This window comes from Gavia stellata, chromosome 13 (assembly GCF_030936135.1).
Source record: "Gavia stellata isolate bGavSte3 chromosome 13, bGavSte3.hap2, whole genome shotgun sequence".
Classification (NCBI taxonomy): Eukaryota; Metazoa; Chordata; class Aves; order Gaviiformes; family Gaviidae; genus Gavia; species Gavia stellata.
The window spans coordinates 23,179,471-23,193,220 of record NC_082606.1 but is presented as its reverse complement, the minus strand read 5'-3'; the positions used below and the strand labels follow the sequence as shown (position 1 = coordinate 23,193,220).

Sequence of the window (13,750 nt, the reverse complement as noted above, 5' to 3'; positions counted from 1 at the left end):
ATGCTACAGGCAAAATTTCTGTCCCAGGATCAAATTAATGGTACGTACTGTTTTGTTCTGGTCTTGGGTTTGTTTTTTTCATTAGCAAGATCAGCTTAACAAATGTGTGTATGTGTATATATATATATAAAAAAATATAAAATGGCATTTCCCCCCAGCGTGTCTCGGTCTGGGCTTCTGCTCCCCCACTTGCCCTGCTCCCAGCTCTCGAGGGGATCTGCTTGCTCTGAAATCTCCCCGATTTCGTTAAGACAGCGCTGGGCACAGGCAGGGAGCTGAAACCCCCCGCAGCCCCACACGCTGGATTGCATTGAGCCCAGCAGAGGTTAACCAGCAACCTCCCAACCCCATAAACACGTCAGCCCTGGCCAAGCTAGCAGGGACCAGGAGACGTTTCAGGTGACCGTTTGCAGTACTGGAGGTTTCACGTATGGTGGGAGCGAAGGTGAAGGAGGAAGAGGAGGAAGGAGAGGGTGGAGGAAGTACAAATTCTCATTGCGAGGCACCAGGGCTCTCCCCGGGAACGGGGACCCCGCCTCGGACTGGAACGAGGAAGGGTTTGCTACGAGAACGGCAGAAGAAAGCTGAAATAAGAGTATTATTGCAAATCTGTTAATCTGCAGCGCCCTCGGGCTCAGCAGCTCTGCAGGATTGCTGCAGGGGAGGAGGCGGCTGGGGCAGGGGGAGGCCACAGCACCCACAGGGCACCCAGCACCCACTGGGCCCTGGCACCCTGCAATAACGTCTAGGGACAGAGAGGATGAGGATGGAGGGCAATGGCACCAAAATAGGCTGATGGTTATTCCCCTGGCCGCTCTGTGGCCAGGACTCTCCCTGCCCAGCACAACTTGCCCGTCAGCATTGAGCGCGACGAGGAGCGGAGGAGCGAGGAGGGAGGATGCGAGATGGCAGCCTTATCTGGGTCAGCTGCAAGCCTTATTTCTGTGTTTGAAAACTGCCCAGCCAGTGCCGGAGGGGGAAGGGGAGAGGGCGAGCAGGCAGGCGAGGACGGCGGGGAGAAGCGAGGGAGGGGAGCTGCTGCAGTGGGACGGCGGCAGGGCCGGCAGAGGCTCTCCCCTGCTAGGCTCGGGCAGCTGGCAGCACTCGGACTGCCAAACGCGACATTATCGGTTCTTTTGCCTGTGTTAAAATCCAGCCGGCCGCAAGCCGAGGCGGGGGCAAGTGCCAGACCCTGCCCGGAGCACGGCAGGGACCAAAGCGGCATCCTCCACCGCTCCTTACTCCTCATCCCTTCAGCATCCTCTCCTACCCCCATGAAGGCAGAGAAAAGTACTTTTTAACAGTATTCTACATATTTGGAAGCCTGACTCCACTTTCAGACTTGCTTCATTAGGCTGAAGGACCCCAATTAGCTCAGCTATGGATTTTGAATTGCCCTTGGCACTTTACCCAGGGTCCTCCCCCACCGTCCATCATCTTCCTCGAAACGAGACACCCCGAAGCAGACACAAGATCCCCGCTGGAACCCTACCAACACTGCCCGACCAGGCAACGGGAGAAGAAACGTCACTGGTAGATCAATGTAATCTTACATGGCATAACAGAGTTTTGGTTTTTAATTAGAGTTCAAGGAATGTTTTTCCCTGTACGACAAGAAACAAAAAGGCAAGATAAAAGCCGCCGACCTGATGGCAGTGATGCGGTGCCTGGGAGCCAGCCCGACGCCGGGAGAGGTGCAGAGACACCTGCACTTGCACAAGATCGGTAAGCAAAGTGCAGCGGTAGCACACGGATAAAAACCGTGCTGGATTACGGTTGGAGAAATTCAACTTTTCTGTGGTCAGGGAACTACATGCAAAGACAAGGAGGCTGCCTGGAGCCCAGCAGATAATATTCACTCTCGAGTGAAACAGCCCAGGCATAACCAAGAGCAGTCACCAAAACCTAGTCCCATATGCTAGATGGTCAACAAAGGCAATCCAGCACACAAATTAAAATAGTGCCATTAAAAAAGCTTCAAAAGCAGCGGGAGGCGCATGTATTGATTATGGATTTTGAGGTGGGACAATGATCTGGACGAGGGGATGGAGGGCACCCTCAGCAAGTTTGCAGACAACACCAAGTTAGGTGTGAGTGTACTCACTCTTGTGAGTACAAGAAGGACGTTGAGGTGCTGGAGCGCGTCCAGAGAAGGGCGACGGAGCTGGTGAGGGGTCTGGAGCACAAGTCTGATGAGGAGCGGCTGAGGGAGCTGGGGGTGTTCAGTCTGGAGAAGAGGAGGCTGAGGGGAGACCTCATCGCTCTCTACAACTGCCTGAAAGGGGGTTGTGGGGAGGGGGGTGTTGGTCTCTTCTCCCAAGTGACGAGTGATAGGACAAGAGGAGATGACCCCAAGTTGCACCAGGGGAGGCTTAGATTGGATATTAGGAAAAACTTCTTCACTGAAAGGGCTGTCAGACCCTGGAAGAGGCTGCCCAGGGAGGTGGTGGAGTCACCATCCCTGGAGGTATTTAAAAGATGTGTGGATGAGGCGCTCAGGGACATGGTTTAGTGGTGGATTTGGCAGGGGTAGGTTAACAGTTGGACTTGATGATCTTAAAGGTCTTTTCCAACCTAAATGATTCTATGGAACTGTCCAGTCCAACCAGCACAGGTAGAAGAGCACAGAAAGACAGGAAATCTGCAGATACGTATAAAAAAAAATTCAAAGCACAGCACAAAGACCAAAGAAGAATCCATCCCACCAAAGTGGGATGGATTAAAAATCCTGGATTCAAGGTTTCAGAGCACAAGTCTAGCAAAGCTATAAATGGGTTTTTGGGCCAGGAGACAGCCCCCAGCAGCGATCCACCCCGGTCCAGACCAGAGTCACAGAAAAGGGAAAAGGTGCCCCAGGAGGGGGAACAGGCGGGGAGAGGAGGGGGATGCCTATGTCTTGATCCAGACTACAAAACTGACCCATTCCTAAAGAACCTGCTCTTATTCTTCCAGACAGAAACGCAGAGTTGGATTTCTCCACTTTTCTGAATATAATGTACAGGCAAATGAAGCAAGAGGAACCCGAGAAGGAAATCCTCACGGCTCTGTCCATGATAGACAGGCAGAAGAGAGGCGTTATCACCGTTTCAGAGCTGCGAGCCAAACTTACAAGACTAGGAGAAAAGCTTTCCGAGGAAGAAGGTACGTTGCAATTTCAAGATATATCAAATGCTCCCCATCTTCTTCTTTCCTTCCCAATTTTCCTCTGTAGTCGAAGGCGGGATCAGGCGCTTCCAGCTGGGCAGCTGGTCCACCCCACCAGCACCAGTCTGTTTCCTGCCACAGCCCTCTGATGAGCTCGTGCCTTCGTTTAAAACACTTTGCCCACATAAACCAGAGCCCCCAGCTGAGCCCAGACGCGCACGCAGAGCGGGGAGCGCTCCCGAGCTGAGCGCGTCAGCGACGCCGGCTCCCTGCAGCTAACCAAGGTGATGGCGACGGCGAAGCCTCCTCGCTCTTGTCAGCCTTTGCCCACACCGCCATCGCTCAGCAGAGATTCCGTGCCTTGCAGAAGAGGTGAGCCAGCCGCCCATTACCCGAGAGACCTTTTCCCTTTCTCGAGTCCTTGCCTGAAGGATGATTTTTCACCCCGAGATGCTTTGCTGTATTTATAAAGCGAGCATCTGTCCCATGAAGGGCCCTGGGACAGCGTCTGTCCCCCAGCTGCAGGGATGCTGTACAGAGCACACGGGGCACTGGCAGTTTCCCAAAAGCACTGCTGCGGTGAGCTCTGGGGCCAGCGCAATTTGGAAGAGAGAGGGGGACTTTTTAATTAAGATTCTTTAAAAAAGAAAGAAGAAAAAAAACCTGCCCTGGCAGTCAGAAATTTGCCTCCAAGGAGCAAAATAGGAGGGAAATTCCAGGAAGCTGAAAACTATCAAAACCTTTTAGACAGCCGATTTTGCCCTAGGCATTTTATATAGGTATATAAACTTTTTAAATGCATGCCCCACTTCTCCGGCTTTCACCAGCTGCAGGAGCGGTGCCAGGCCTGCGGGAAGGCAGGGCAGTGCTCTGCACACCCCTCTGCCCCGGGAACGGGGTGTCCTGTCCCCTTCCTTGCTCCAAACCACATCACCTTTGGCTTCTTCTCCAGCTCTCGCAGAGCTGTTGCCCCTCCGACCCTGCTGCAGGGAGCGGGCTCTGGAGCTTGCACATTAACGCTCCACCTTTGGCAGAGAGTGAGCAGAAAAAACCAGCAACGGGTTTAAGAGGGGCAAGGAGTGAGTTTTGTCAGGGTTATGGGGTTTGTACAGACCCCAGTAGGCTCCGCAGGGGTACAAGAACTGTCCTTTCTAATGTTAAAGTAGAATTTAGATTTAGTCAGAGCAAGGTTGGTCAGTCCAGTCGCTGTCACCAGCTTCACGAGTGACACGCCAACAAGGCATGCCTCCTGAGTGTTTTCACAGAATCGTTAAGGTTGGAAAAGACCTGTAAGACCATCACGTCCAACCACCACCCCAACCCCCCCATGCCCACTAAACCATGTCCCGCAGTGCCACGGCCACACGTTCCTTGAACCCCTCCAGGGATGGTGACTCCACCACCTCCCTGGGCAGCCTCTGCCAGTGCTCCACCGCTCTCTCAGGAAAGACATTTTTCCTAATATCCAGCCTGAACCTCCCCTGGTGCAACTTGAGGCCATTCCCTCTTGTCCTGTCACTTGTCACTTGGGAGAAGAGACCAACACCCCCCTCCCCACAACCCCCTTTCAGGCAGTTGTAGAGAGCGATGAGGTCTCCCCTCAGCCTCCTCTTCTCCAGACTGAACACCCCCAGCTCCCTCAGCCGCTCCTCATCAGACTTGTGCTCCAAACCCCTCACCAGCTCCGTCGCCCTTCTCTGGACACACTCCAGCACCACAACGTCCTTCTTGGAGTGAGGGGCCCAAAACTGAACACAGCATTCGAGGTTTTCTTCAGTTGTTTAAGTGGAATAATAGTTCGTGCAGCTATCTACATCTGAAAATACTTTCAGTGCTATTACGAGAGCTGAACAGTGAAGACATGGAGACATTAACCCTAATTAAAGGCATCCTAGCAAGAACCGCTGTTACAGAAAGAAGATTCGGGGAATGCAGGGGGATTTCCCATTACTTTGTGAGTAGATGCGCAGCCTATACACCAACTTGTAACAAGGCACTATAGATCCTGATGTAGGAAAGGATGCTGCTTTTCAACAAGAAATTCCCCCTTTGGCTTGACACACTAATCTCCAGCTTGCTAAGCTGCTATAAATATTTGATGCCGGAACAGACTCAATTTCATTAGCATCTGCGATTGTTCAGTAACTACTGGCACGTACCTTCATTTACAGCGGCTCCAGAAAAGCCTTCACTTCATTTTATTTTAACATACTTCCACCAAATGAGAACCGACACATTCTTCTTCTGGGTTATTTTTAAATGTTCTGGGAAGAATTAATTATTTTTTGAATTTATGTCCTTAGAAGCACTTGATTACCATCAGGGTATTCTTTTTGGAAGGAGGATTAGATCTCCTGGAAAGAATGGTTACTTACCTTACAGTAAGAGCAGTTCTCCCAGTAGCCCCTCATTCACCCCACGCCGCAACCAGATCCTGCTGGCAGCGGCTTCCAGGGGGGCTGCGCTTACCCCTATATTCACTGATACCTGCCTGCAAAGAGAGGGGCAGGGGGGAAAACGGCGTCTCACCCCGTACCCACACGAACAGCAGAGAGGGAAAACAGGTTTACAGAGACCTTCCACCACTATTTACAGTAAAGCAGCTTTTTTTCCCCCTAAACCTCCCCTCCTCCCAATGACCTTCCTCCTGGATTTCACAACTGGCAACTGCAAAGCTATTATTCTGTGCTCCAGTACGCGTACTCGGAGTCTTATTTAAACAACCACAGCTCGTTCAGCCTGAACAGCCGTTCTGGGAACCTCAGCCAAGGAGCTCACGAGTAAAAACGCAGACCAGCCCCCCGCCGCGCTGCCCGCATCCATTTGGGAAAGGGAGAGCACTCGGGCACTGCCCCGGCCAGGGGATTCCAACCCGCACGGGCATGAGATTATGGAGGACTCGTAATTAGTGCATGGCCACGAATAATCCATCTGTTTCCACGGTCTATCAACAGGCTGTAAACATCTCGAAGGTGTGCCGCTAACGACATACCAAACGGTAAGTGCAGGTCCAGAGCCAACAGCCTGCCCTCCGACTGACCGCCTGCCCCATCCCTCCGCACAGCACCCAGCCACGATCCTGCCCAGAGAAAAACACCGCACCAACACAGCCCCCCGCCAGCGGCAAGCACGCGAGCGAAAACCTCTTCTGGACTGTATTAGATACCCTATCAAAGGAAACTGCTGCCCAAAACATTATCAAATAAAAGCTGCTGGGTTTCTCATCTTCGTTTTAGAGTCCACCCACTATACGTTATGGGTGAAGTAAACAAGCAAGGGAACGCGCCTCCTCTCCTGTCATCCGAAGGAATATGGCATCTAATTCCCAGTAGCAGCTTCGTTTAGCAAGATTTAACATTACTTTCCTGTGTGTCATTTCTTACGTACTTCTATTTTACTGACATTATTTGACAGGAAAAATACCTTTTAATGATTTAGCCTGTACAGAAGAGAGCATTTTAAGTTCGATAACTGCTGTCGCTGCCAAGGCGTTCCCAAAGCTGGAATGAAAAGCGTCACTACTGGCAGGTGCCAACTGCAGGGTCACCACTTCTTTAGAAGGATTTTCAGCGAGAGCCTTAGAGCCCCAGCTGAGAAGGTATTCTTCACTTTCAAACACTAACGGCCGCCAATATTAACAAGTGTCACACAAATCTACTTAAAGTTGGGCACATAATCTGCATGAGCACTTCGTTTTGTCTAAATTGAATAGGGGCAGGTTTGCTATTCAAACCAAGTAAGCCACTCCTACCAAGAGCAATTAAAAGCTGATTTGGACTGAATTTGTGAATCTTTACCATGTGGAACTCGGAGAGATGGACATAGCTGCTCCAGAAAGTTAGATATGGAAATCAAAATCAAAGTGCTAACTGATGCTAGTTTAAAAGTACAGTCTGGGTGGCACCTCCAACTGATCCCAGGAGTTACTACTTCGAACAAAAATGATTTGAAAACCAAAATCCTCCGTTGCTCTGCTTTTGAGGATCGCATCATCCCTAATATATGCCACTCAAACTTATGTTTTCTTTTACTCTTTCTTTCAGTTGATGACCTGCTAAAAGAAGCTAAAATTGGACCAAACGGAACAATAAAATATGAAGAATTTGTCCGCATCATCTGTCTTCCTACAGTCGACTACTGAAATTGAAAACGAGGTTTGATAAGAGCAGGACCTGAGACTTTTTTGACTTCAATTTTTCCTCATTACTATTTGGACTCAGGAATCATCACTTGCCTTTAAAAATCCTTATTTTGCCTTGATGACAGCGCTTACACTTAACACAGGTTCCCACCCCATTTCTGGAGAAATGTTGTCATAAAATGTGAGCTCTGTTACTTAAATAAACTGAACGTAACATTCCCTTGTGTAACGTGTGTCATGCTTAAGAAACCCCAACGCTTCTCTTAAAAATGCATTTAAGTCTACAGATTGTGGCATAAATGATAACTTGTAGTTAAGGTCTCACGGTGACTGCGTTCCAAGCAGTCAGCATCACCCATAATCATGTGCTGCTTCTGCACATCCGAGCCCAGACACGGTTCTTTGTGTAGAAACAATCCCCGGGAAGCTTGATGATGTCACGATGGTGGTAAATTTATGCACAGCTCCCCGGTATTCCGTGGATCCATGGTATGATCTGGTAAGATAACTCCCAACCAGACGTTCCCCTGTCACGATGCTGTCAAATTAACAGCCCCACCTGCGGGGTGGCCGCGTCCCTGTTGACTATCCAGAGCGACCGGAGAAAAGCAGCCGGCAATTCTCCAACTCCATCAGTCAGCGATGCTCACCGGCTGCAGAGGACAACTCCCAGTCTCCAAGCACAGGAACGGTCTACGATCGCTGTCTCATTCCTCCTCATCTTTCGCTCCTCCAACATACGAGATCTCTGTATTGTTGTACTTCTGTCACATTATTTATTAAGGTGCAGTATCTTGCAACGTCAAGTCTCTGTGCGGTTAAGCTGCCCCTGCATTTTGAGGCGACACACTGGAAATGCTGTGCTTGGTAAATGTATCTGTCACCAAGCTCTGGGCTAGCTGCCCGGAACATACTCCTAGAGACAGCCTGGCAAGAAAAACAGGAGCCATGAAAATTCAGCTTCCCTACAACAGGAAAAAACCACCCCATCTCTCCTGACTTAAGGCTGATTAAAATCCACGTGACCCACAGCAGTCATCACTGATCTTGTTCCACCTACATCTTGGCAGCCTTAGCTAAGGTCCTCAGACTGGTAGGAAATTAGGACAACATACAGCAGACTCTCTCTGGAGTCACCTGGAAATTTGCAGAGACCGTCTTTGCCCAGCCACAGCACAAGCAGCAACCTGTGAAGCACGCTGGAAGAGCACAGGCTCCTGCCGGGTCTGCTGCGGCTTCTACCCGCGGGACCCCCCTTCCCCTCCCTTCAGCTTCCCCTCCTTCCACCCGTGCCCCTCCTTCCTTTTTTTCATTCCGAATCTTTATCACTGAAGCAACTAACTCGCTCTTTGCTCAATTTGTGAAGTGACCAGCAATTAAATCATCACAGCCATTGCAGACACAATGCATTTATCCCCTACTGAGGCACCCAGCACAGCCCAAATGCCGCAGACTAAAGCTACCACCAAAACCATCACACATCACTGCAACACTTGGAATCAACCGGGACTGTAACGAGCGCAAGCTTGGTTAGAAACTGAAAAAACAAAGCACGAGCCAATCTTAACGCTTCCAAATCAGTAACAGCGTCTCTAGAAGGGTAAGGGAGGGATTATTCTCATGGAATATGATTACACGGGGGTAAAAAAGCACAAAAGGTTAAACAACATGCTGAATGCTACGCAAGAAATGGAAGCAGATCCAGGATGGATCTTTCAGACAAATGGCAGTTTTGTGCCCAGCCTCCCCCGACTCAGAGCCAAGCTGCAGAGCCTGCGGTTCTCACAAGACGGCAGTCCCAGACTAACCCGGTAAGCTCAGACTCGGATCCCAACATGCCAAGATACTAACCAAAGGCTCTCTGAACAGCAAAGGATCATGCTTCAAGGGGAAATACACTGCTTGATGTAAAACTGACATACCTTGTCATACCTGTCTACCACATCGCTCATAAGAATATAATTCTTATATTAGCTCTTCCTACTCTATGGATAGAATATAAAACAGAAAAAAACTTGTTTCTCTGAAAATTAGAGAGTTACAAGCAGCTCAACACTCAGATAACACTCCAGAAAAACATTATACAGTGAAATAGAGATAGGATTCACTAGAAAAACCAAAACCAGGTTCCAAATAACAGCAAAAGATAGGATTTCCCTTGCAACTCTCTTCCCGCTGTTCACAGTTAATCTCAATGTTTGGAGAAAAGCCCCACCTACCTCAACGCTGCGCCTTTGAGCACTAGCGCCTTTTGGAGGTCTGCCCACAGCGTGGAGTTCGGTTTCTGCCCACCGGAGCTGTTCCAGACCTTTGCTACAGAAGTACCAGCGATGAAGGGGAGCAAAAACCTTGGGTGCTTTGAGCCTGAGCGTAATTAGCTTGTGAAACAAGGAGTTCATTCAGAAGCATTTGTTTCCAATATGCATCAATAGCCAAATTACAAATGATCCAATACACAGCTTAATTCTTGCCTATCGACCAGAACAGTTGATTAACAAATCCTTTCAGCTGCAGACAATATAAAAGCTTGTATGTCATGGGGATTGATCAGCTCAAAATCACTTTGGATTACTCCAGAACGCATCTCTATCATAACAGGCGGTTACTACCCACTCTGGGTGGGTAAACATTTCCCAAATAAAAGCTAGGAAAAAGGAACTGTGCTTCACACACACTCACAAAACAAAGCAGCATTATTAGAGCCTGGAGAGACAAGTGAGAGATGCTCCATGCCATAAAACATTTAGAAGCAAAGCATTCCTGTTCAAAAGGGACCTTTGCAGCTCTCAGTTCACAGAAAACACCCTGTGTCCCCCCCACTTCACCCCCCACCCCCCAAGAAACACAACGTAACTGAATGCTTTTTATTACATCTAAAGATTTCTACATAAACAGGTAACATTCAATAGGTAAACCATTTTTTTTTCCAATGCATATAATAAATATTTTCACTCGGTACTTTTATACAAACTGACATTGGTCTACTATACATTTTTAAAAGCCATTTACTGGTTTGGCATGCCGTATGGAAACTAAGAGAAAGTTTTAAGGCAATGAATGACAGATTTAAATTCATGGAATTAATGGTATTTTTAATATTCTGCTTATATACATTTTTCCCTTTGTTAATTAAAACAATTAACAGCAGCACTTTCGGGGACCACCAGCAATTTTCCCTTGTTAGAAATCTAAGCTCTGTTAAAAAAAAAAAAAGGAAAAAACAAACAGTTACACTGACAAAACAAAATCCTTTCTATTTAAAATGTGCTTAAAACCCTGAAATGTTAAACTGCAACGAAGAATTAATTTTCAAAACGTTCTCCTCACAGTCCTTAGCTCTGCGCTGGGAGGCAGGTCCAAGAGAGTCCAGTGAAAATCTATCAGTCATCCCGTCCTTGAAAGGCTTATTGAATCCTTGCCATGGAGAGGAAGGGGCAAGCCTGCAATTGCTGTCACGTCTGTCATGAAGTGCTATGAAGTTTTTAAACGCACAGCATAGGTTACAGTTTAACGCAGTTTTTCATCTTCTAAAGGATGCATCAGTCAGGCCCTCAAGAGCGATTCAAAGCCACTTCCACCCTGCTATTCAAACCGCAGCTACGTCCTGATAGCTGTGTGTCTACGTACGTACATGCAGTGCTATACGTAACACAGACACACGTGCACGTACACCCCACTCCTCCAGTGGAAGGATGTGAGGACAAGAGACCACTAGTCTAAGGATGATAGAAACTCTGCAATCTGCAGCGAAAGGAGCCGTACCGCAAGCCAGGCCACCCCGGGTTGCTTTACCGCACCTCTGATAATAGGCAAACTAATGGAGATTTGAGTTTTGGAGTGACATTTGCAGGGAACTTGTCGAGAACTCAGACCGAGACTTCTACCAAGCAATGTTAACTGTGGTCAGAGGCACAGAGAATTACCAGCTATAAAGAACACCCTAGCATGAAACAGGAATACTCACAAAGCATATGGGATTAATACCACAAAGGAGGACTTAAGAACATTTATGTCCCTTCTTTGTAGAGCAATGAGGTTAAAAAATGACAACGGTGAACTGAACAGCCTTCCTTCCCTTCAGGGTAACTTGTGAGGAAATGGAAGACATCATCAGCTGACCTCACATTCCAAAAGCTAAGACAGGCGTAAGGATGTCAGATCCTGTGTTACCACACACTCGCCACATTTAATATTACATGTGAATTAACAAGATTTTAAGACCATTGTCAAAAGTGACATAAGCTGCTCTTCAGGTCATCTTTAACAATACAGTCAATGGAAATGTTGCCACAAGCTCTCCCGAATTTCCCTTAGGTGTTTCAGAAGCTGGGGACACACACGCTCCCAGTTACACTGATGACAGTCATACTCCAGATTTACAAACGGTATTATAGCAAAGCATATGCTCTGAAGTTACCAGGTTAGTATTCATGACTAAAATGTATGAGATATATTCCTAGTGTAGGTTTAATCACTTCAAAATCAGACTGAGTTTAAAAAATAAGTATTTCCCATTTTCTATCCTTTTATTTATTTTTTAACTGACATTTAATAAATTATAAAATTGGTGTATGGTGAAATATATATATCAGCCAGATATGTATGAAATACACATGCATGGGAAAAACTATTTAACTCACTTTTAACTCACACACACAGATCTATAAATACATATATACACACACATATACATATAAACACAAACATTTGTTTTCAAAATTCAAGTCAACTATTTAGTGGCAGAGGGATGCTGTAAAAACACTAAAAACGATTTTGATGCCACATAATGTGAACCTTTCAAATAACCATACGACTGATCATACAGCAATACCTAATGCTACTTGGATTAAAGATTTTTTTTTTCTTTTTTCCTTTTTTTTTTTCTTTTTTTTTCTTTTTTAATCAATACAAGATTTTGAGACAACTTCATAGGCAAAAGGTGGCCCTTGTCAATGCTCAAAGCAACTAGCTGCAATCAACAGTTTTGGATATTAAAAATTCAGACAAGAATCTGCTAATTTTAGTATTCCTTACTCTCTCTTCCTGATAAACTTGTTACCTGCACTTTCAACCAGTTATAAAAATATTTTTCACATCAGAGGAAAGATTTACTCTCTCTGACATGGACTTTGGGACACAAGAGAATCACCTCCTTCCCTCCCCCTTCTCTTACTTTAAAGAATCTCCTGAAAAACTGCATTCCAGCTATTTACACATTTCACTCTTTAATAAGAACGGATCAGCCCAAATGACCCACCAGTTCTAAAAAAGATTTTCCTATGTCATGCACAACTTAAAAAAAGAGAGAAAAGAAACCAGGAAGTAAGTATGGCTCAAAGTTCAACATAAGCGTACTGAAAAATCAGGGAAATGGAAATAATTACAAGGCCAAAAAGAGAAAACTGAATTTTGAAACCCACTACCCTAAGAGACTGTAATAGGGAGCAGTATGTTTGAGTACATGGGCTACAGGGTGGGGCTTTTTTATTGGGTTGGCTTTTGGTTTAAGAGACTCACATTGAACATTTAATATTAATTTTGATGAACGTGAACTCAGAAGGCAGTGTACCAAGACCATTATCAGCTGCACAAACCATGCAATAGTGTGTTGGCATTTGTATTTTCTTCCTTTTGTTGACAAGTTCACTTTTAAGCAGAAATTTGATCTACTGCAGCTAAAAGTAGGTTTCTCCAGACAGAATAAGATAGGCTTCAATTCAATAGGCCATTTATACACGCATGGCTAACTTTAAAGCACAAGCAGTTCCACAAATTTAAAACTGACACATGCTTAATATTTTGCTGATTACGTTATTTTAAAAAGGATTTCATAGTAAGTTCTTCGAAACAAAACCCTACAGTCCAATGTGTCAATGCTTTCATTTGGGGCTAGATTCTATAAAAATTCTCTGTCTTTTCCCACATAAGCACAGCCAAGTAAATCCTCAGCCTGAGATTTTATTGAGTCTGGCCCTCAAGAATAATTGGTGCACTAATGAGCTTGCAACATGCTTGATTGAAGCATGGAATTAAAAAAAAATAATCATCTGAATAGAGGGTCACGTAGAACCAGAAATGACAAAAAAAAATCCCAAAAAACCAAACCCACTCCTGAAAGGCTATGTCCTACAAACAGAGGGGATGCTGTGGAACAGTTTGGGTAGGGTTTATTCCACTTTAAGCATAATAAAATCTGCACTAAATATGGGATGGGGGAATTAGATTCCACCAAAGCTAAATGTCTCCAAGACGAGAAGAAACCCTCCCACAAGTTTGAACTTTAGAAGTTCAGCTCCTTTCCTGTTTGTTACTATGAAGAAAATAATGCCATTTGTGTCCAAGCTATGGGGAAAAAAAAGTAACTTACATGACAAACGCACAGGTGTAAAATCTTCAACATCCATAAAAATGAACTGAAGCTCCTTGTTTTTGTTAATTTTTTTTGTTTTGTGGTTTTTTTTTTTT

The 13,750-nt window shown here is 46.2% G+C and overlaps 1 protein-coding gene across 1 annotated transcript; it reads left to right on the top strand.

The window, feature by feature from the left end:
- Nucleotides 1-7,285, top strand: CALML4 (calmodulin like 4). Its single transcript, XM_059824142.1, has 4 exons — nucleotides 1-40; nucleotides 1,585-1,725; nucleotides 2,953-3,141; nucleotides 7,188-7,285. Exons 1-4 carry the CDS (start codon nucleotides 1-3, stop codon nucleotides 7,283-7,285), a joined length of 468 nt encoding a protein of 155 aa, XP_059680125.1.
- Nucleotides 7,286-13,750: the final 6,465 nt, after the last annotated feature.

Excerpts from the sequence above, each read along its gene's own strand:
- CALML4 (XM_059824142.1), top strand. The coding sequence starts at position 1 with ATGCTACAGGCAAAATTTCTGTCCCAGGATCAAATTAATG. Across the intron at positions 41-1,584 it reads GTCCCAGGATCAAATTAATG|AGTTCAAGGAATGTTTTTCC; the intron begins GTACGTACTGTT and ends GTTTTTAATTAG. Across the intron at positions 1,726-2,952 it reads CCTGCACTTGCACAAGATCG|ACAGAAACGCAGAGTTGGAT; the intron begins GTAAGCAAAGTG and ends TTATTCTTCCAG.